The sequence below is a fragment of the Mauremys mutica genome, chromosome 9 (genome assembly GCF_020497125.1).
Source record: "Mauremys mutica isolate MM-2020 ecotype Southern chromosome 9, ASM2049712v1, whole genome shotgun sequence".
Taxonomy (NCBI): Eukaryota; Metazoa; Chordata; order Testudines; family Geoemydidae; genus Mauremys; species Mauremys mutica.
In genome coordinates, this window is record NC_059080.1 from 4,348,858 (window position 1) to 4,373,238 (window position 24,381).

A 24,381-nucleotide genomic window follows, 5' to 3' on the forward strand; every position below is an offset into this window, starting at 1 on the left:
TGTAAATGAGAAATAGCCCCAAACCCGCTTTCCCTTCACTAAGTGGTTACTGCACCTTTCCATGCTGTGGAACACACCACACACCTGTGGGCGATGAAATCAGCTACACGTGGGTGTAATGGAGCCCCCTCAGAGGGGCCATGCAAACCACCTCCCAGTTACAGACAGCTGAGGAGCAGACAACTTCCCCAGAAAGCCTGGCGTATAGGAAAGCACGCAGCTCCCGTCCTCTCCTCTCAGGTCACTGGGGAGTTATTCTAGCCACCCTCACTAGCGTCAGTGAGGCTAACATAGAAAAATCTGCCACGTGTCTGCTGCAAAGACTCCCGGGGGCTGAGTCATCCCTAGCATCATTCCATTAAGTTCAGCGTTAATGGACCCTTGTGCCCAAGTACTAGGTAACGTTCAGAGCGGGAACGAAAACTCAAGTCATTATTCTCGTCACCTGCTAAGAACCGGAGCTGATTCTTAACCCTTAGTTCCCCATTTCCGGAGCCGCCGCTGCAGTCGTCTTCATCATCGCAGTCTCCGCTTTCCGACCCATCCTCATCTGTGGTTTTGTCTGGAGCTTTTCGCTGGGATATTGACATTCCTTTCAACAGCTGCAAGACACAAGGTGGCACAGAACAATGGGAAAGCTCCCACTTCACAGGGCTTCCCCCATCTCAGGTGTTGATTCATTCTTAACAGCAGAAATGGTACTTTAATAACCTCAACTCCTTCCACACCCTTTGCTTGAGACATGCGTGACGGAGGAATGGGCCAGGCAGGAGGGAAAGTTAATTAGTCATCAAGCCCAAGTGTCAGCTCGTTAAAGAGCTCAGGGATGTTCCTGTACACAATTGAGTGAGACAAACGGCAAAAAAAGTTGCATTGAAGAATTTTGCCCTGAGGTTGCCCCCAACATGCCTCCTACCCAGAGGAATTGGCCTAAGCCTGGCTATGTGCCAGAAAGAGCATCCCAAAGAGGCTTTCTAAACGAGCTACACATGGCCCCTTTGCTTTGTCAGAGGGGGGCTCAGGATGCAGCCCTCAGAGTGGGATTTGCAGAAAAGCATCCAGTGCTGGTCCAACTCCCACCGAAATCAGCCAGACTCCCACTGACTTCAGTGGCAGCAGAGCTAGTGGGTTGGAACCCTATGTTAACACTTGAAGAAGTCGATGGGTGTTGTGCATGCAAAGCCTTGCGAGCCTGGACTCTCAGTCTTCTCAACCTAATAACAATCTCTATGAAAATGACAAAATGCTGGTTGGAGAGAGTATCAAGTATGAAAAGAAAGGATAGATCTTGCAGGATTTTTATCCTTGTGTATCACCAGGCTGGAGACACATGGTGCCCCCCATATGCTCTATCAGGGGTTGGCAACCTCTGGCACGCGGCTTGCCAGGGTAAAGACCCTGGCAGGCTGGGCCAGTTTGTTTACCTGCCGCATCAGCAGGTTCGGCCGATCGCGGCTCCCACTGGCCGCGGTTCACCGTCCCAGGCCAATGCGGGTGGCGGGAAGCCATGGCCAGCACATCCCTCAGCCCACACCGCTTCCCACCGCCCCCATTGGCCTGGGACGCGAACTGTGGCCAGTGGGAGCCGCGGTCGGCCGAACCTGCCGATGCGGCAGGTAAACAAACTGGCCGGGCCCACCAGGGTGCTTATCCTGGCAAGCTGCATGCCAGAGGTTGCCAATCCCTGTGCTATATAAATAAGCAAAAATAGCAGCCCAGATTTGCAGAAGTGCTGAGAACTCCAATCAAAATCCAGGGGATCAGCCCTTCAGAAAATCAGGCCCAGCAACAGTACTGTTATAGCTAGGGAGAACTGTTTTAAGGATAACCTGGATGTCAGAATTCAGCTGTCCAATAGGAGGCAGCCATCCTACTTTAGAACCAAATCTCATTTTCAAAGAGGTCAGCAACAAAAGTCCTATCACCCCAGGGTCAGAGCCATGCGAAGTTCACGGTGTGCACTGCTCCCAACGTGCAGAACAGGCGACATGGGCCAGAGAAGGAACGCAGCAAATCAGCCAGCTCTTTGCAAGGAAAAGGGGGCTGGAGCTTTAGGCTGGCTGTTCTGGTCACTCAATGCACCCAGGATTGTTAAGGGCAAGTGAGAAGCTTTTGGCACTGCATAATTTCACTTGTCCAGGGTGGGTTTTTGGCTATCCTGGGATACTAGAAAACAGCAGTGACTCTAGCCTGGTTAAATGGCAGATCCTAGCATGTACGGGTGAGATTTTCAGAGGCATGCAGCCATGTGCTAAATCCCATCAAGAGAGCATGTTTTGTAAAAGTGACTGGTCAAGACAGAACCTGACATATATGGTAGAAATAATGCAGCAAAAGAACTTTTAATTCATCCAAAATAATTGGAAGCATCTTCAAGCAGTAAAATTGCCTAGATATCTTTGTGTAAAGCCTTAACCAGTGCTTAATTTGTAATGAAAGAGGTGCCAGGGCTCAAGCAATTTTTTTACATTCATAATTAATGTAGCAAACCCAGAGGAGCCAGTACTATGAACTGCCAAGCCCAGAGGTGCTGGGGCTTGGCCTTGACAAGCCCTGGTGCAAATTAAGCACTGGCCTTGGCTAATCAGGATATGCGCCACAGCTAAAAACACTGAGTAAAATCAAATGTCTCTAATGAATGTAAGACTAAGATTACTATCAAACACACGCTTGGAAATTCTTGATCCTGCCCCGTTAGTCAGGGTGGAAGGAAACGGGCACATTTTGGGTTATTGGTTTCCTGCTGCTGATCTTTCCCATTTACTCTTTCTAAAATAACCAAACAATTCCATCATAAACAGATTTGTTTTGAAAAGTTTGAGTCGGCCCGTTCATATATGCTGAAAAATTCCATCTCTACCACTACATAGCTAAAAGCTTGAATTTAAACTCCTGACATTAAAAAAAAAAAGTAACAGAGAAGATATTGCAAAATAGAAACTTATTGCATTCTTTAGCGGTTTAGTTAGTTTCATCTGTTGCAGTGATGTGCATACCTCTCAAGGCATTTTTAATATCTGGAATCCGGGTTATACTTTTAAACTATTAAGCTGGCGCTGGAAAACAGCTCCCAAAATATTTAGTTGCTGGAGTTTATACAACCTTAGAGGAATGTTTTCAGCGTCTGGCTTCACATGTCCACAGTAATGTAAACACATATGTTACTGTTTCTATTAGACTTGCATAACCTAATAAAAAGCAAATGTTTTGGACTCAAATCCACTTCATTTTTGCATTTCATGCCACCATATTTACATGTTGCACACATTTAATAACCACCAATATAAAAAATGTTTGCTTCACATATTTATAAATATGATGTATGGAAAATAGCTGTGAAATATTTTAGATATGTAGGAGCTGGAACAAAAAATTAAGGTGGACATTTTTGAACAATTAAATAGGCCGTTTTGTTGGGGGCGTTGAGACTGCATTCTGAATGCCTAATAGAAAAAGCACCTACAGATGGAACCCTGTGAAGTTCATAAACCTATTTGCATTTATAGAAAGACGATCACCTGTCACAGCTGATGTCTGCGTGGCTCTCTGTTAAAGTACCAGCTATCTGGGTACACTCCCATATGGTAACACCACAGAGAACTCCCACATCAGATATACTTCCATCTGCTCCTTGGTTTCACACCATTGCTCTTCTTTCATAACAAACTCTCCTTCCCTTTTCACTTTTTTTCCTTTCTAATTTATACAGCTTTCAAAAGACTTCTACAAAAAGAACTCAAAGTGAATTAATAAATTATTGTGGAAAACGGAGAAGACTGAGTTGTCGGAATGGTATGACTTCATATACCCGTTCAACAGCACCGACAGATCATCTTGTCACATACTTGGAGCCTGATCCAAAACACACTGAAGTCAAGGGCAGTGGGGAGAGAGGGGGTGTTTCCATTCACTTTAACAGACTTTGACTTGAGCCTTCCTTCTATGGGCGTTCCCGAAGAACCTATTTTTCAGACGTTTGAACTCTTTCCCTGGAAAACTGCATGACCACTAAAATAATAGCTGTTGTGGCTGTGGGCATAGCAGAGGGAAGATTTCACACAGGAGAGTACACTGTGCTCATTTAAGGCCCTTACACCTTTATTTTGATTAATAGATTTTCCCCTCCAAACCAAGTCAAAAATGGTTATGGAAATGACTTAGGAGAAATCACGTTAAAAAGTAAACCATGTAATAGCTCCTAATATGGGTCTCGTCGGTATATCACTGACCTAGAGTATTCTCAGAGTGGCATGTTAATTTGTTGTGTACAGTCCATTCTCGGATGTGGGTGAAATAACTTCATTTTGCAAGAGCAGAATTAGTATATTTATTATCAGGAGTTGGTGGGTGAGGTTCTGTGGCCTGCAATATGCAGGAGGTCAGACCAGATGATCATGATGGTCCCTTCTGGCCTTAACGTCTATGTGTCTGTGTAGTGGGGGGGCCATGGCCTCCCTCTGAGACTGAGAGGAGAAATCTGGCTCCACCCCTTGGTGGGTGGAGCCAAGCAAGCCACACCCCTACCAGAAACAGAGGAGCAGGACAAGCCCTCAACCCAAGACGGAGCTCTGCTGTGCCGAGGACCCAAAGGAGGTGCCAGGACTGCCGACCGACCAGTATCCGGAGGAGCTACTGGGACTGCCACTGGCAGTGTACCCCAGGGAGATGGAGACACACTCAGATGGGGTCACAGGAAGTAGCCCAGGGATACTAGACATTATTCTGGTTGTGTTGCCAGAGTCTAGGTCAGCGTGTTTCAGTGGGATCCCCATTGTTAGGGCCCTGGGCTGGGGCCCGGTGGAGTAGGGTGCACCCAGGTCCTCTTACCCCCTGCTGCCAGCCCCACCCTGGGGCTGGCAGCCAGACGGCCCCCCTCAGAGCCCTGAGACTGCTTGTTGCTCTATCCCCCGCGAGGATCAGAGCCTTTACACCGCCTGTTGCTCTGCCCTGCCCAGAGGACCAGAATCCCTAGCCTGCTAATTCCGGTGTTGAGCATTGCATCCATGGGCACAACACAGTGAGGGGGCATGGCCTCTGCCCAAGACTGATGGAGAGGAATGGCCATGGACCACTACACTATTGGGTTAAAAACCCGCGGCACCAAGTCTGACAGCCTAGGTCAGCTGGCTTTTGGGTTTGTGGAGCTAAAAATAGCAGTGTAGGTGTTTGGGCTCATGATGGAGCCTGGGGTTTGAGACCCCACCCCTCTTGTGGGTCAGAACCAGAACTCCTCAGAACCAGGCTCCAGCATGAGCCCAAACATCTACACTGCTATTCACAGTCCCACAGAACAAGCCCTGCAAGTCCAAGTCAGCTGACCCAGGCCAGACGCCGTGCCGTGGGTCTTCTACTGCAGTGTAAACATACCCTATGAGTCTAAGAGCTAGAAATTGGTGCAATGAGTAGCAACCATGAAGACACACACCCAGTGCATCCCACAACCTCACAGATGATGAAATGAAATTAAGGAGGTAACTTTATAGCCAAATCCTGCCGCTGATATTTGGGGGGAGGGGAAACTACACAAAACTCAAACCATGTGAAGTTGTAATCTCACCTCTCCATGGGCAGGAGTTCCCACCCCATAAATCCAGCAGACCATGGAAGTTTGGCTGAGCAGGGAAGGAGCTCAGACTGCAGAGAGGCTGTACCGGGGGAATCTTTGCACCCCCTGAAGCAGATTTCCCCCAGTGCAGCATGGCTGGAGGCTTAGGCTGAGTATGGCCATGTGGTCCAAGACAATTTCGATCAACTACACTCTACGGAGAGGGCGCACAGGCCAGCAAATCCTCCTGAGGGCACAGAGCAACACTGCTGGTTCTCCATTCTGGAGCAGCGAGGACGACTCCATCCTTCCTGACCTCCCCAGAGAACCTGTGAGCAAAGCTTGTTCCCTCATCCGTGCACAGGAGCCACAAGTCTGTCCCCGCGGAAGGACGGCAGGATCAGGCCCATGACGCAGTCACTAATGGGCCCTTACTCTCAAAACAGGATACTATGGGGGGGTGTCTTTCATTTGCGACACATAATGCTGCAAGGACAAAGCGAGGTACCCATCCTGCAGCTGCTCCAGACACCTATGCAACCACTCAGCTCCGCTCACATGGAGCAGCTTGCAGAGTCAGGGCTGTCCACGGGCACTCCTTTAGACTGGAGTTATAAAATACCGGAGCCTGGAGGGTAACACCAGAGACATTTCTTTCATTACTGACTTGAAACGGTAAACGTCTGGGAAACTTTAAGGCAGAGAATTAAGCCCTTGGAGATGTTCAATGTTAATAAGCTGTCCTAGGGAAGGAATGTAAAGATGAGATGGTCTCAAGTGTGTGTTTTCAAATATTAAATTATGGAGGACTTCCTAATAGCTGTCTTTTGCGGGGGGAGGAGGAAATCTGCAGGAAACGAATAGCTTAATCTCTCTGGATTTACAGAGCTAACGTAACAGGAACTTTGCCAGAAATGCTGAGAGAGTCCGGACTTTGAATGCTGATATTCAAGGGGCCGTAAGTGTAGGCACTGGGGGCTCCAGCTAATGAGGACGTATATCCCGTCTGCTCTTTGCACAATGCGGAGTCTGAAGGGGTGACGGGGTGGCAGGGGAAAGAATGTGAAAGGCGAGCCCAGTACTGGATTCCTAGCAAGGTGGATGAAATCAGAGCCCTAGCCTAGAGAAAGAGGTCGGGGTTACCATTTGCGAGGCTCACCTTAAATGCTGTCAGTTAACTCGGCTTAGCCATTCTTGCCTGAGAGGAACAAGTAGAGGATGCATTACAGTTTAACCACGAGGATGTAAAGATCTTAGTGCACCCAACCAGTGCTAATTTGTACGCTTGATGGGCTAGATCCTGATCTGAGGCCGTCAAATGGACACAGCATGGGCACGATCCTGCCGAGTTCAGGCAAAACTTCTATTTCACTTCCTGGGAATAATTCAAGAGCAAGCCCTATACTGATGGAAGTTCCCACTGCAGACCAGCCCTTAGTCTGCAGCAAACTGGGGCGTAAATCTACCTCGTGCTAGCCTGCCGCACGCTGAGGGCCCGGGCGGGCCTCACTGCCACCCACTGAAAGTTCCCTGGTGCACTGTAATCACCTCTTGTTACTAAGCAGGGTAGATCAAAGCACGCTCCGGGACGTATAGCATGCGGCAGCAGGTTCCTCGGGGACACTTAGCACACGGCAGCCTAGCACCCCTTTGACACAGTTTGTGGAGACAAGCCCTTAGGCAGCACTTGAGTTAGTTGTTTTCAATTCAAGCTCCGTTTTATTACATAGGAGCCAGGGTCACGGACCAGACTCTGGGCTGCCAGGTGCTGTAAAGCACAAAACAAAAAGTGCTCCCTGGTAAACGTCACGGCATTGAAGAGGTATGGGTGGGGCTGGCACAAGCATTCAGTGTTCACCTACCTCTGCTCACACTGAAGTCAGTGGTAAAACACAAACCGACTTCTCTAGGAGCAGTGTGAGGCCAGCACTGAAAATCCCTTTGATAACGTACCGCTCCCATGTCAATACCGTTAGTGATTTGGCTTCTGCAAAAGTAACATCCACAAGTCATTAAGTAACAATTACTACAGTCTATATGCCTTGTGAAGTTATATTTGGTGGACTGAACATAGTTTCTTCCTCTTTAAATAGCAACTAAACCTAAATGTTACCCGGCCATTAAAGCTAGTTCACGTCTTGTGGTTTCAAGTCTACGGTAAGAGGCAGAAAAATATACAGTGTAATGATCAGTAAAGTGGTATGTAACAATGAGCAAGTTTCAACTTAAGCACAATTTATCCAGCTGTAAGAGTTTACAGCCATATCCGATCACCTCTCTGCCAAGCCATAATGACAAAAATACACCAGAGCCCTATAATGCACCCAATCCAAAATACAGAACAGTGAGTGTGAGTGTGTGTGTGTGTGTGTGTGTGGTATTTTTAAGGCAGTTATCTCTTTGGTAATTAAACACTGAATATATATAATATCACAGAATCATAGAAATGTAGGGCTCAAAGGGACATCTATAAGTCACATCCAGCGCCCTGCGCTGAGGCAGGAACAAGTAAACCTAGACCAGCCCTGACAGGTGTTTGTTCACCCTGTTCTTAAAAACCTCCAGTGATGGGGATTCCTTAGGGTACGTCTACCCTACCCGCCAGATTGGTGACTTACAGTGACTTATAGATGTCCCTTTGAACCCTACATTTCTATGATTCTGTGATATTGAAATTGGCGGGTAGCGATCCATCTATCGGGGATCGATTTATCACGTGTAGTGTAGATGCAATAAATCGATCCCCGATCGATCTCCTGTCGACTGCTGAACTCCAGCTCGGTGAGAGGCAGAAGCAAAGTCGATGGGGGAGCGGCGGCGGCCGTCGATCCCGCGCCACGAGGACGTGAAGTAAGTGATTCTAAGTCGATCTAAGATACGTCGACTTCAGCTACACTATTCTCGTAGCCAAAGTTGCGTATCTTAGATCAATCCCCCCCTCCTTTCCCTCAGTGTAGACCAGGCCTTAGAGTCAGAAAGTTTTTCCTAACATCTAACCTGAATCTCCCTTGCTGCAGATTAAGCCCATTGTTTCTTGTCCCGTCTTCAGTGGGAATAGAGAACAATTGATTCCTGAGCCCTTTGTAACAGCCCCTAATATATTTGAAGGCTGTTATCAGATCCCCCTCCGTCTCCTTTTCTCAAGCGTAGCCAGGCCCGGTTATTTTAACCTTCCCTCACAGGTCAGGTTTTCTAAACCTTTTATCATTTCTGTTGCTGTCGCCTAGACTCTCTCCAATTTGTCCACATCCTTCCTCAAGTGTGGCACCCAGAACTGGACACTCCAGCTGAGGCCTCATCCGTGCTGAGCAGCGTGGGACAACTACCTCCTGTGTCCTAACACAACACTCCTGTTAACACACCCCAGAATGATACTGCATTAGCCTTTTTCGCAACGACGTTGCCCTGTTGACACCTATTTAATTTGTGATCCACGATAGGCTCCGGATCCATTTCAGCAGTACTACTGCCTCGCCAGTTATTCTCCAGTTTGTAGTTGTGCATTTGATTTTTCCTTTCTATGTGTAGTACTTTGCACTTCTCTTCACTGAATTTCACTGTGCCAATTTCAGACCAATTCTCCAATTTGTCAAGGTCATTTTGAATTCTAATCCTGTCCTCCAAAGTGCGTGCCACCCTTGGCGTTTGCTGTCATCGACACATTTTATAAGCATACTATAGTCACACACACACACACACACACAGTAACTAACAAATGGGACCCATCCGCAGCTGGTGAAAATCAACACAGCTCCATTACATTCAAAGGACCAATGCCAGTTTGCATCTGCTGAGAACATGTCCCACTTGTATCTTTCCCAGGAGGGGACAGGACACACATGAAGAAAATAATCCAGTAGCTTTAAAGTGTGAACCTCTAAGGTCGACATGGTTGAGAATGTTGGCCCACCTCAATTTGGATGCCATCCCAAAGAGGAGATTTAAATATAAACAACCCTGTTTATGGCAATGTTCGTAATGTGGCTTGTTTTGTGGATCGGATGGAGGTTTAAAAAACTCAAGCCAATTCTGAACCGTTGATACGGTAACTTACTGTAAGGCAGGCTGTCTAAGGCAGCGGTTCTCGAACTTCGCTGCATCGCAACCCCCTTCTGACAACAAAAACTACACGACCCCAGGAGGGGGCACCAAAGACTGAGCCCGCCCAAGCCCCACCACCCTGGATGTGGGGGGCAAAGCCGAAGCTCAAGGGCTTCAGTCCCAGGTAGGGGGCCTGTAACCTGAGCCCTGCTGCCCTGGGCAGAGGGGCTTGGGATTCAGCCCCGGGCGGACGGACTCCAGCTTCAGTCCCAGGTAGGGGGCCTGTAACCTGAGCCCTGCCGCCCTGGGCGGAGGGGCTTGGGATTCAGCCCTGGGCGGACGGACTCCAGCTTCAGTCCCAGGTATCTATTGGGTTTCTGGGAAACTGGGTGGGCGGAAGCCCGCCCAATGCTAAAGGATCCCCCCCCCAGCCTAAGGGGAGGATCTACAGGACCTCAGAAACCCACTAATTTCGGGGGACAACTAATAAAAGAACAGGGACAGGAGTGCGGTCAAAGGGTCATAAGAAGGGAGCCTGATGCGGACACCGAGCAGAGAACCCCGGACAGCGCCCACTGCTCCTCGAAGGCGTCAAGGGAGCCAGTGGACGCCGCCCAGAGGAACTCCACCCGGATATGTGAACGGACTAAGGACCGGAAACAAGCCCCACAGTCGCAGGAGTCTCCATTGGCCAACCGCCTCTCCCTGGTCGCGGAGATGGCCCTTTTAGCCAGGGCGAGGAGGAGGTTGACCAGGAGGTCCCGCGGCTTTGTGGGGCCACAGATAGGGAGTGCATGGGGAAGGAGGTGAGGGGAAGGGGGCCTGTAACCTGAGCCCTGCCGCCCTGGGCGGAGGGGCTTGGGATTCAGCCCCGGGTGGAGGGACTCCAGCTTCAGTCCCAGGCCCCAGCAAGTGTAACGCCAACCCTGGCGACCCCATTAAAACAGGGTCGCGACAGTTTGAGAACTGTTGTTCTCAGGCATTCCCGTTTGTTGTACATTATATACAGGTTTAATCGACAGATAATTCATAACTGCATCGTGACCAGGTTTACAGACAAAAACAGAAGGGGCAAATACGCAACCAGAGTAATGACCCAACTGGATTTGAACTGGCCACTGGTGAAAAAGTTCTATTGCTCAGCGTTCTTAATGCGTGCTTTATACAGAACCTTCCACCCTACTAACCACCCACCCAAGACACTCTGTCCTGGCTGTTTTCTCTTCTAAATATAAGCACAGTAACAGTCACGACACATTTTTAATCATATCTTTATAGCCCTTAAACAGAAATCTGCATTTCACTCCTTAAACTGTAGCCTAATTTTGCATTCTTATCTTAGACTGGAGATTCGCAGCACTGCACACCACCCACTTCGGTTTACGATAACAAACACTGAAATCATACTTACAAACCCAGATGACAAACCAAAACTGAGCCAGAATTACCCTCCCTTTTAAGCCAAAAACATTCATTGTAACATAATTTTACAAAATAAAATATAAAACAAACTCAGCAGTGAAATGAATTGTTAGGGTGAATACAGATGATTTCTTTCAAACAAACAATTCCCTAAGGAGCCGAGGGAAGTTTGAATTCATATTTGTAGTCTTCTGGTGAACATATCTGTCCTTTAATTTAGTTTGCATGACTGAAAGAATTTAATAAAAATGTTCCAAGAGTTTTGCTGAAATTCTTAGCATATTTGTAGTAAGCCTTTGGAATATGATCAAAGGCACACTGGAAAAGACTGAGACTGAGCTTGCAGCTAAAATAATATTCAGAATTCTCATGGAAATTTAATAATCAAATTTACACAATTACAGAAACATGTAATGCAGAAACTGTCCTCGTTTTGGACTCTCACTTCTGCTTCTGATGCTGTCGCTGTGTCTCAAGGAAGGGCATACTAGGGATAAGTCACAGCAGTGGGGTTCAGGAGATCTAAGCACCCAAATGGTCAGTAGCATCCACTAATTTTGGGTGGCTTCTTCTAGGCGACTCAAGGGTACTTTAAATTGATGAAACTAAGATTCCTTTTGCACCTCTCACAAACAAGCCTACACCCACTCACTACTGGAGACATAATGCAATTGGCAGAATTCAGAAAACACTCCTGAAATGCTAAGTCGGGATTTTTCTCTTAAATACCCAGCTTCTAAAAACACTACTTTGATCCAAAAAAACCCAAACAAACTCGTGAGTGGAATCCTGACCTTTAAACCTGCAAGATTTAACGATTTCTGGGGGTATTTAAATCATGGCTGAATCCTGGGAAAGTTGCAGATTTTAATGTGATGCTTTCCCCTTTTCCAGGCTCAGTCTATCATCCAGGAGTATATATGAAACACAGCTGTGGCTGTTCTGCTTACAGAGATCATTATCTGATCACAGGACTGGAGAGAAGCGACCCATTTCAAAAGGGGCAGTTGTTTTTTAAACTCATGTGTTTTGAGCATTGTGGCCTGATCATATACAAGCATGTAACAAAAAGAACCAATCCTTCCACCCCCACCCCCACCCCGACTAGTCCTAGAAATAACAAGAACCAAATTTAGTTCTTTTATTCACAAGTACCAGTTAGCATTATATAGTCCCCCAACTCCAGCCAGAGGAGTGGGGGATACCCTTCACTCCATTCCTTTTCCATTCACTGGCTCCACTCAGATCATCCCCCCTGCAGATGGAGGCCCCAATCCTGCAAGTGACTACACCTGGGAAGAATTCTGCACCCATGCGGGGCCCCATCGACGGCGTTTTGTGCTGGTGCAGCGCAATGTATGTAATGCAGCAGGACTTATTAAACCAGAGACGTTGCTCAGTCTCGCTGGCAGCAAATTATCGATTCTGTTAAACTCAACGTCCATTGCCAGCATGCGCTAAACAAAAAAGCAGGGGGTGGGTCATTATAAAGAAAACAACAAGGAGCTCATTTTTGTTGGGAGAGGTCTGAATTGTGCTTGACTTGGGGGAGTCTGACTTTGCTACACCTTGGCAGTATATACGAGGCAGAGAAGAAAGCTGTTCCTAATTGTACTCCTAGTTCAAACTCAGCACAGTAAGGAGTAATTGCTAATCAAATGTTAATAAAATGAATACAGACTCTGGGTCTGGAAAAGTCATTTTCAGCACTTAGGAAAACAACCAGGAATGTCAGCTGTTTTTTCACCTGCTCTAAAAGGAAATACTTGGCTGTTACCCATGACACCCGCCTTTAGCCCACTGTACAGAAATCTGCTAGCAATCTCCAGGTTTGAATTACACACAGACAGTTAAAGAAAAGCATCTTTCTGCTAAGCTAGAGATCACTGCTTCACTTGCCACTGATTTCTCAAAATCCAAGGTTTATCTCCCTGCATGCCCAAATGGTATCATGAAATGACATATCACACAAATGGAAATTTTTCCCTGAAGGAATTTCACATTTCAATAGACTCCAGTCACAATAACAAGATTCCCCTATAAATACCCTCCACAAAGCATTATACTCTGGCCAGTAGCAGTTTAGTATTTACGTTGTGGTCCTTAGACAAAAGTAATTGTAAGAAGTAATTTTAGCTGCCCTCATCCCAAAAGAAAAACACTGGCTAACGAGGCCTTCACTAATGAACCAGCAGAAGTTTTCATTCAGGGTTTGGTGGTCTCTTCCACAATACCAGTTTGTTCTTTGATGAATGCTTAGCAATGAGTCTCTGTATACGATTTCACCGGTTAACAGAACACCCTTTTTTAATGTTTGCATTCTCAGATGAAAAACAGACTCTCGGTGAATCACGACCTGTAGCATCTTTGCCATCCACTTGCGTTCCTTGGAGTAGGAACATGATACCTGCCAGGCTGGACAAAGCAGTGACACATTTCATCCAGTACCTGGTCTCATACCAGATGTTTCAGAGTAAGTACAAGAAACCTCACATTGGACTATTACAGAATAACCTGCCCCTACCCAGAGCTTCTTTTTAACACCTTCAATTAGAGGTTGGCTTATACCCTGAAGCACAAAGGTTTATAGCCCATATAACAGTGGCTGTTCCCGTTACATGTATTGATGGAGAATCTCTTCTCAAATCTTACTGACTGCTTGGCCTCAGTGCTATCCAGTGGCAATGAGTTGCATGGGGTAATGATGTGTTTAGGGGGGAGGGATAGCTCGGTGGTTTGAGCATTGGTCTGCTAAACCCAAAGTTGTGAGCTCCATCCTTGAGGGGGCCATTTAGGGATCGGGGGAATTGTCAGGGATAGTACTTGGTCCTGCTGGGAAGGCAGGGGACTGGACTCGATGACCTTGCAAGGTCTCTTCCAGCTCTATGAGACAGGTATAGCTCCATATTAAATGTGTTCTGTAAAAACAAGTATTTTCTCATGTCAGTTTTAAATTTGTCTTTCAGTTTCTTTGACTGACCCATTGTTCTTCTATTATAAAACAGAGTAAATAGAAGTGGCCAATTTAGCCTTTTTATACCATGCGTTATTTCACCCCTTCCTAAACATCCCATTCTTCTTCAACCTTTCTTCCAACGCAAGCTCACCCCTGTATATCCAGCGCCTGTCTCTCAAACTCCCTTTATTTGAGACAAGGTCATTGGTCCAATTCCGTACCCCACACAAACCAGCATGGGCTCTGCTCTCTGCTGCTAGCCCAGCAGGAGAGGCATGCGAGGGTGAGGTGCTACTGTTGTAATGGTTCTATTTCTTTGTCATCTCCCCAAGCCGTGGGGCAGGGTAACCACCGACCGCTGATAAACTGATTTTTCTGGCCTCTCCTGATAGCATGAAGATGCCGATAATGGTGTTGATTTACGGGCCAAATGGACACATGGTTTTTATGAGTCCTTGGCTTAATTTGAGCTTAGCTCTTGAAACTGACGACATCCCCCCAGGTCAAGGAAAATGGATACAGATCCCTACCCACATACTAATTAAATCCGGTCCGTATTGGTTGTTTAAATCGATCTCAGCAGGAGGAGGAGCTGACAAGCCATTCTCAATTCCTCCTCGATGAAATCCAGTGTCTCTCACCGGCAAGTGATGGAGGGACTGGACATGATTACTGCTCTCCGAGGAAGGGATGGTTAGTTAACTTTTACTGGCACCTTTACAAACAGGATGATTTAATCCTGGCTGCCCTTGCACTCAGATAGGTGTTACTTCCCCAGCACATACACACAGTGATACATCATGGGGCACAGGAGAAAAATAGATTACCTGGGATTTACGACCAGCTCATTCGCTTTCTCTTGGCCATTATTCCGAATCACCAGTCCCTTGCCATCTCTCTTCCCACGTCTGTGAATAAAGTCTATTTATGGTTTGTTTTGGGGTTAAGATAGGAAGGAAGAAGAGAACATTAAGGGTAAGGAAAGAGGCCATATGGCCCGTCCAGGCCTGCCACAAAACCAGGAAGTAAAAATCTATTCATGACTCATCATCTGGACCTCAGCTCTAGTCCAAGGTGTTAGCTGCAGCAGTAACCTCTCCCCCTATGAACAGTTCAATGCTCTCGCTCGCTCTCTCATTTATTTCTCCCACAGTATTTGATTTTAATGTTCCATTTGGCACTTTGTTCCATCTCGTGTCTGCCTCATTTATGTACGTGTCTCCTCCTCCTTACCTGGAGCCTGACCCTGATTCAAAGCCCACAGAACTCAATGGCAAGACCTACCACCGATTTTAATGGGCTTTGGATCAGGTCCTACGTGCATTTTTCCTCTCCAAATGAGCTACTAATGCAAGCCGCTTATCAGAACCACACTGGTGCCTTAATGTAGTCCAGTCCCTTGCATACAAGGCAGGACTAAGTCAACTCTTTAAGGCACGGACTTGTCATTTGTTACATACTTGGACAGCTCCCAGCACAGTGGGGCTCAGCCTGGTTGCGGCCTGCTGGTATTACCGCAATATAAGTGTTACTAATAATAGCTACTACTAACAGATGCATGCACGCCTTAGCTGATCGGATCTGTACCAGCGATCCTAAACTTCTGCTCTCTCCGATGCTCCCCAGTCTCACCACAACCCAATCTCCCTTCTGTTCCACTGGCAATTCTCTCCCCCAAAACAAGGGCTTCCATTCTAAGCCTTCTATCTTCCATGCGCCTCACTGCCCTGGCCGACAGCCATGCCTCTCTTCTCCAGGTCCCTATGTGAGCGGCACTATCCCACGGCAAGGTTAGCTTTAAAAGTAGCTCTCCAACTAGTACAGTAGCTGGGTTGCAGGAAGGGGATAAAAAGATTGTATATTATATAAATATTTCTGTAACGGGGGTCGGCAACCTACGGCACGCGTGCCAAAGGTGACACACGTGCCGATTTTTGATGGCACGTGGGGCGGGCTGAGCCGCTCAGCCTGCTGCCGCTCTGGGGTTCCCGCTGCCGGCCCCTTGCCAGCCGGGGTCCCCGCCGCAGCCTCACTCACCTTGCACAGGCCCCCTGCCAGACAGGGTCCAAGCCTCCGGCCCTGCTCAGCCCTACCAGCCACTCACCTCAGCTGCCAATCTGGGGTTCCGTTTGCTGACCTCCTGCCAGCCGGGGTCGGGATCTCCAGCCTTGCTCAGCCTCCTTCTGGCCTGGAGTCCCTGCAGGCCACCCTGGGCTCTGCTCCTGGCCTTAGATCAGTGCTCTGCAGCCTCCCCGCTGTGGCGCGCTGTCCCCAGCCTGGGACAGTGAGGGTTGCACACCAGGCAAGACGGGGTGCAGCTCAGCACCCCCATCTTAAAATTGCTTATCTCAGACCACGCTGCGTTTGACCTTGTGCCTGCCTTCTATCGCCATTTTTTTCCCCACTGAGAGTTGAAGGGAACATTTGACAAAATGGCATCTCCTTAGAAAGCGAAGCTAGATGGCCGATCATTTCAGCCTGCTTGGACAGACGCATTTGGGTTTATTGAAAAGAAGGACCGTGCTATTTGAGCTTTCTGTTATGAAAGTGTTGTTTGTCGCACATCAAGTGTTCAACGACATTTTGAAACGAAGCACGAGAAAACCTTTCTTGACAAAACAGACAAGACTGAGTCAATCAAAAAGGCAGTAGCAGCCCATGAGAAGCAAAGCAGTGTTTTTAAAAGCTTAAGTGTAAGTAAAAATCAAGCTACAGAAGGAAGTTACAGGTCTGCACAGCGCATTGCAAAAAACAGAAAGCCGTTTACAGATGGGGAATATATAAAAGAAGGTTTTCTCAGCAGTTCGGAGATTTTGTTCAATGATTTGCCAAATAAAGATACAATCATATCCAGAATAAAAGAACTGCCCATCTCTGCCTGAACAGTTCAGAGACGCATAAGTGAAACGGCAGAAAACATTAAGGAAAAGCAGACGACTGCATTGAAAGACACAGCAATGTTTAGTGTTGCAGCTGATGAGAGCGTGGATATAAACAACGTTCCACGTTTGGCAGTTGTTGCAAGATATTGTGCTTCCGATGAAATCCAAGAGGAACTTTGTCGCCTAAAACCCCTGCATGACACAACAAAGGGGGAAGATATACTGGAAAGTTTTGTAAACCATTTTGAAGAACAAGGAGTTGACATCAGAAAAATATTTTGTGTGACAACAGATGGTGCTCCTGCCATGGTTGGAAAACAGAAGGGATTTGTAAAGTTACTTGAAGATCAAATTGGCCGTCCGACAGTCAAATGTCACTGTATCATCCATCAAGAAAACCTGTGTGCTAAAATTTCTAATTCAGAGCTTAATAATGTGATGAATACAGTGGTGTGAATTGTGAATTTCCTTGTTGCTCGATCTGCTTTGACTCGCAGACAATTTCAAGCACTGCTAGAAGAGATGGACAGTGCTTATAACGACATCCCACTTCACAGCAACATTTGGTGGCTAAGTCATAGCAAGGTTAGGGGGAGGGATAGCTCAGTGGTTTGAGCATTGGCCTGCTAAACCCAGGATTGTGAGTTCAATCTGTGAGGGGGCCATTTAGGGATCTGGGGCAAAAATCAGTACTTGGTCCTGCTAGTGAAGGCAGGGGACTGGACTCAATGACCTTTTGTGGTCCCTTCCAGTTCTAGGAGGTAGGTATATCTCCAATTATTTATTTATTATTTAAGGTTTTGGTGTGCTTTGTAAACTGTTTTGATGCAATCAAGGCCTTTTTGTCGGAAAAAGAACAAAACTACCCCGAACTGGATGATGACCGATGGCTGTGTAAGCTCATGTTTCTAACTGATATCACCGCTCACCTAAACGAACTCAACCTCTGTCTCCAGGGTGCAGGGCAAACAGTTCTGGATCTTTATGAAGCCTGGAAAGCATTTGTTGTGAAACTAGCAGTTTTTTCCAGGGATATTCAAACTTCTACTTTCTGCTACTTCCAACTCATAAAAGAGCTATGGACACGTTGCACTGTCAACGTCGATGAGATTGGAAAGTACATGCAAGAACTGGAATCAGAATTTTCTGAAAGATTTCAAGATTTCCAGCGATTTGGCCCAATGCTTTCTTTTCTAATTAAACTGAAAAGTTCAACGAAAGCGACTTGGATTTGTCTGTATTTCAGTGGATGGGTGTTGAAGATTTCGAAATGCAGCTCATTCAGTTAAAAATCTCAAAATTGTGGACATCAAAGTTTGTGGATCTGCGGAGCGCACTTGAAGCTACCGAGAGAGATCATGGGGCCTCTATTCTGACCTGCTGGACATCCCTGCCAGTGAAATTTAATTGTTTGAAGAAAATTGCGTTTGCAATGCTTTCAGCATTTGGATCCACATACCTGTGTGAACAGGTATTTTCACACATGAAATCTGTCCTCTGTCCCTCTCGGAGCCGGTTAACAACTGATCACTCAGAAGCCTGTGTGCAGCTTAAAGTATCCAAATACGTGCCACCAGACATTGGAAAACCCAGCAAGGAAAAGCAAGGGCAAGGATCACACTAAACTGATAAGATCTGCATTTTAATTTAATTTTGAATAAAGCTTCTGAACATTTTGAAAACCTTGTTTACTTTACATATAATAGTAGTGTGGTTATATATTATAGACTTATAGAGAGACCGTCTTAAAAATGTTAAAATGTATTAACGACACGCGAAGCCTTAAATTAGAGTGAAGACTCGGCACACCACTGCTGAAAGGTTGCCGACCACTGATCTATAAACAGATCTAGAATTCAGTGAGTGGTAAAATGTATCCATTTATCTTTCTGATCTGAACTGTAAAGAGGGCTGATGTATAAGCTTGTCTGTTTACTGGACCGGATCACTCAGTCTTCTTTCGCACCCTAGGGGACTGTTCTTTATAAACAGTTTGTCTCTTTATAGATGCAGCGTTTCAGGTGCAAATGCTAGCACCGGGCTACCTGGATGGATCCACAAATCAGATAGACAGGCATCTAGGCACTAGTATCTGCTCTCACAGTCAGTTGTGGGTGCAATCATTTGTTGACCAAAAAGAAGGCCCTTTTCAAAATCAGGCCCAACAAATACACTCTGTATGCATGGGAGCAGAGCCAAGCTGCTCAGCTAGGAAGCTGATTTGCTCATCATTTTAGCATCCAACTGAAACATCTCAGACTTTTGTTTCTGTTCAGTGCTGGTGACTTTATACCCTTCCGCTGATGCACTAACAAAGGCACTTAAAGAGCAACGCCCTGTACCCAGCCCTAGAGAATTAATCTGCTGATGCACAAGGTTAGTAAAACCTCCTGGGCACACACAGGAGCTGGCCAAGAAGAAATTTATATGAAAAAGTTCCTGCTAATCATCAGATCTCTTGGCTACTTTAAGGAGCATCTTGTATAATCCCCTGGGGCAATTTTATCCCACAGCCAGAGAGATCTCTGTGTTTCACACACAACCTTTTTATACATGTTCTCAGAAAGACCAACCAATAAAAACACAATTAGTCATTTAAATATTGTACAATAACAATAATCCTCAAGGCATGGGCGTAAACAGGCAATAAGTGCTCTTGCAGTTTCAACTCCTTAGCTTGGTCTCAACATTTAATCAACTGCAAAAGCCATTTACTGCTATATACATCACAAAACCGTGGGCACTGGAGCATCATGAATGGCTTTTGCACTTGGTTAAAAGTTGAAACCAAGCTGAAGAGTTTAAAATGCAAAAATAGTTATGGGTAGTATACGCCAATGCCTTAAAGATATATGTGTGTGTGTGTGTGTGTGTGTGTGTGTGTGTGTGTGTGTGTGTGTGTGTGTGTGTGTGTGTGTGTGTGTGTGTGTGTGAGAGAGAGAGAGAGAGAGAGAGAGACAGACAGACAGACAGACAGACATGCACACATGGAAAATGTGTAATATATAAATACTAAAGCCCAAAGTTACAGTGGACTTACTGAGTAGCCAGTGTATCAGTTATGATTCAAAACACCTGCTTTAATGTAAATACCTGGGATTTCTGCAGGTGTCACAGGAAGAACATGAACACCGTCAATCATTACTAGACACTGAAAAAACTTCCATTCATTCCCTGGTGACAATATGGATTGGCTGGAAACTTAAGTGGCTGATGTCATTCCACCTCAAGCTGTGATCTGATCTGGTCTCACAAACTAACCTGAGTCATGTCTGATCAGTATGTAGAGAGGATACCTACAAGAGAAACCTCCGTGCTATAGAAAGTGGTGTCTGTTCTTTAATGGGTGTCACACTTTCTCTCCGTCAGTACTGAACCAACACTCAGCATCAGGCTAAGGAGCAGGTGGTTTTTGGATGAGATGCTAAACTGAGTTCTCGACCACGTATGGTCATTAAAGAGACCATGACACCTTTTGCAAGAGTGCAGTTGTTGAGTCCTGGCCTCCCTACAATTTCCTGGAAGCTTAAAGTAGATTCATAGATTCTATGGCCAGACGGGACCATTGTGATCATCTAGCCTGACCTCCTGTACAGCACAGGCCATTGATCTGACCCACTATGGCAGTTTTTATGTTCTTAAATGTGGCAGCCTCCCAGTGAAAGACCCAGAGGCAGCAATAGCAAGGATTTAGAAACTTTGCTGGTGAATTCTGCCCAGCCTGCTGAGAAGAGAGCCGACATCCCTGCTTTTTTCCTCACTCTCCCTACTGCAGCTGTCGTGAGGCTAGTTGTTAGAGGAACAGATTGCAATAACTGGCTAATATGCAATCAACTTCATTTAAAAAATATTACTCCTGTTACTGGTTCCTTTTCTTTAAAATGTAAGAAATCAGATTGACTTTCAGGTCAGACAGCAACACAGGCCCACGCTGGGCCATGGGCAGTAACATACAGCCATGCTGTCACGCTCTACACAGAAATATTCCGTCGCCAGAGATGATCAACACTTACACATTTTTACACAATTTAAATTTGAAAAATTTTCAGCAAATCTCCATTTTTAACCAACTCTAGAACTAGCTGAAATTTTGATAATTTTGATTACATGTTCATGCTTACAAAAGGTGGTTAAAACATTTCCACAACATTTGTTTGTTACAGTTTTCCCCAGCCATCTCTAGCCGATACCATTTCTACTGGAAAGTCAAAATTGACCGAAGCAACAGCCTGTTTAGGGACAAAAATACAATGAAACCCCCATGCTCAAGGCAGCACCAAATATGGCTGCTTATTGGATCTGGTTTTTCAAGTAAGTATTTATCATTTGAGAGGCTATCCATCGCAGGAACGATCTTCTACAGTATCAATAAGAACTTTCTTCTAAATTATGAGGACTAGACACAGAGCAAGAAGCTGTTCGATATGATGAACTGGGCCCATAGTAACTACCGTAGTCTCTTAATTGGACATCTATGCATCCAATTGTTGGTGGAATTTGTGATTTAACAACAATTCCAAGTTTATTTCCTTCATAACAGGATAAAGTCCAGCTACACTTACAGGATATCTGGTGTTTGTTTTCCAGTGCCATTGTGCATCAGCTGCATGTTTTGATGCAAAGAAAATTAATCCAGTTTAAAAGGTATTTTTTCAAATGATTTCCACTGTATTGTTTCAAGCACACACTCTGCAGGACACACCTGACCCTCTTTGTATGAGCAGCAATTAAGCACTACAGCTGATATTAGAATTGAAAACACAACAATGGAGTTCTTCACCTTTTCTCATGCTATTATCTAGTTACAGAGCAATATAGATTAGAAGCCATGATAAGGTGAAATGGCTTAATTGATAATATGTTAACACGTCAAACTTAACAACATGGGGTGAAATCCTGGTCCCATGGAAGTCAATGGCAAAACACTGACTGACTTCCATGAGGCCTGGATTTCTCCCCTGGTGTCTACAGCCTGAAACCCGTCAAACACTAGTTTTATTATATCCCAAAACCCAGCCCTTGTTGATTCCCGCTGAGCACACCTGCTTAGTAAAATATTGGTTTTGCCATGAAAAAGAAATAAGATTGATTGATTTGTCGTCCACTGAGAAGTCATTGATCCAAATGTTTGATTTGATCCTAGGCTACAGGCAAATAATCCTCGCTGAATCAAATGGTCCGTGGAAGGGAATGCGTGATTAGCAAGAAGAGGTGCGATGGAGTGTCCACCTCACACAAAGCCTGTTAACCTCCTAGGCTACACCTGAAGGGACTGATGAGGCCTAACAGCTGAAGAAGCCCAGCTGGGGGAGGAGCTGAGCTAGACGTATAAAGACAGGAAGTTGGTGGTAAGACAAGGCTGTGAGGAGGAATGCTGCTGTCACTCCCTAGAGAGGAGGGGAGTTGGCTAGGTGCAAAGAGGAGATCTGGGGGGAAATGAGTAAATCCTGGGACCCTACCTTGGACTACAGACTCTGGCAAGAACCCAAGAGGGGGTGAGGAAGCTCCAGTGGTAACTTTGGGATGGGCCAGAAGATAGGGAGGACTGGGAGGAAAAGGCCAAGAGAAACAGCAACACAACTGGCACTTGAGCAGACTGCGGTTGCTAGGCATAGGGTCTCTGGGTTGGAACCCGGAATAGTCGGCGGGCCCGGATTCTCCTGCTGGCCACCGGGAAAGTGGCACAGAGCTTGGAAGACTGTCTGAGACTGCAGAGAGATCGTTTGGGTGGTGGGCTTGGAAGGGGAGGACCATAGTGACCTGGCCAGAGGGCTGAGTCACGAAGCGGGAACAGCCGGAGTACAGAGAGAGAGAGGTGAAAGGGTGAACAACCCAAGGAGGGGGAGTCAGACCAGTTGAGAGCTAATCCACAGATGAGCCACAAGGAGGCACCCCAGCAGTGAGCGGTTAACCCCGTGACAAGGCGAGATTGAAAATTTGGGGGGGAAATTTGAGATTTTTCTTTTTTGCCTTTAGTTTTTTTTAAACACAGGGATTGTCCCTTTTCTGGTCCCCTTCCATCCCTTTCTGAAGTTCATTCTGAGGGAAAGTATCAGGGGGTAGCCGTGTTAGTCTGTATCCACAAAAACAACAAGGAGTCCGGTGGCACCTTAAAGAGACACAGATTTATTTGGACATAAGCTTTCATGGGTAAAAAACCCACTTCTTCAGAGGCATTCTTGGTAGATGGAACCAAAGAGGATACTTCCTTCACCTATTAAAAACCACCTCTCCATTCTCATTATGTAAAAAACTCTGGGTGTGACAAAGGCTCAAAGTGCTTTGGGGTTTTATGGTAAAATCCAACATGTTTATGTCTTTCCAAAACCCGTGACCAATCTGTGTAGGAAATAAACTATCCATGGCCGGATCCTGCTCTTACTGAAGTCGACTTTAATGATAGCAGGAGTGGTTTCTTCTACCTCTCACTATTATAGGGTTAATTTCACATGTGTACAGAGGGCCAGTGTGAGGAATACACACCACTAAAATCCTGTTTTGTGTGCTAAATAGGATTTACATGGTGCAAAGGACTCAGACCAGTCCTCTGCCCGGGGTTAATTTCACCCTTAGTGAACAGTGTTAGACTGTTCGCTGCACCGCGGCATAATATTACGTTTACCATGGCATTTGTACTGTCCCGTAGACTTAAAATGGGAAATACCTCAAATTGCAGAGACCATTTAACTGCTGCAAGCGTTCTATGATTCTATATGTGTAAGGGAAGATTGTCAGTACAACAGTCAAGAAACCTGTTTCAGTAAATTGACTAGAAAGTCAGACAGAGGCAGATTATTCCTTAGCCAATAATAGTTTAAAAAATCAATTCAATTAACTCAAGGCTGATTTAGAAAAAAAACCCACTCTGTGTGACCTACTCTTAGACTGTTCTCACACTAAACCTAATAAAGCCGGGATGTTTATAGACAGAGCCCTGACATGTGGCAATAGTTTGTAAAAGCCAGTGTTATGAAAACGTCCAAGGAAAGAACATTATTTTTGGAATTAAAACGAGATCTAGTCAAACCTAATTTTGTTTTAATTCACGCACATCACATGTCCCCTAATTTAACTGGCCTAGCAGATCTCTTGTAATTGATGCTTGCATATGCAGTCAGACTCGGTGAGCGAATATTTACAATGGTGCGTTAACGAGAGCCAATGAATGGCTGCTGGGTCACAAAAGGACAATGTAGTTAGCCTTTAAAGACCAGACCTAGACTTGGTGGAGCTACAGATTATTTCATGTAGTAGAAAAAGGAATTAGCTGATACATCCCAAAACACATTTATCATTTAAAAAAATCTTCTGTCATTTTATTTAATAGTCTTAAATATAAATAATTGTGAAGTCTGGTTGCTTTCAACAGCATGTGGTTTTAATATTTTAATTGCTACAAACAGTTTCATAATGCTGCCCAAAAAGGCATACCCAAGTAATTATTTTGTTTATTACATTTCTTGTGAGGATTTGATCAATTATATTCTGTATATGCAGCAGTTTGAATATTGTAGTACTAATACATTCATTTCAAA

The 24,381-nt window shown here is 45.7% G+C and overlaps 1 protein-coding gene across 2 annotated transcripts in view; it reads right to left on the reverse strand.

Annotated features, from left to right (window-relative positions):
• The window catches only part of GPC3 (glypican 3), a 267,204-nt gene that overhangs the window by 49,724 nt on the left and 193,099 nt on the right, over window positions 1-24,381 (reverse strand). For both annotated transcript variants that reach the window (XM_045031070.1, XM_045031071.1), the window contains exon 7: window positions 446-602. In XM_045031070.1, the coding sequence (XP_044887005.1) occupies window positions 446-602 (157 nt within the window). The remainder of the gene's footprint in view (window positions 1-445; window positions 603-24,381) is intronic.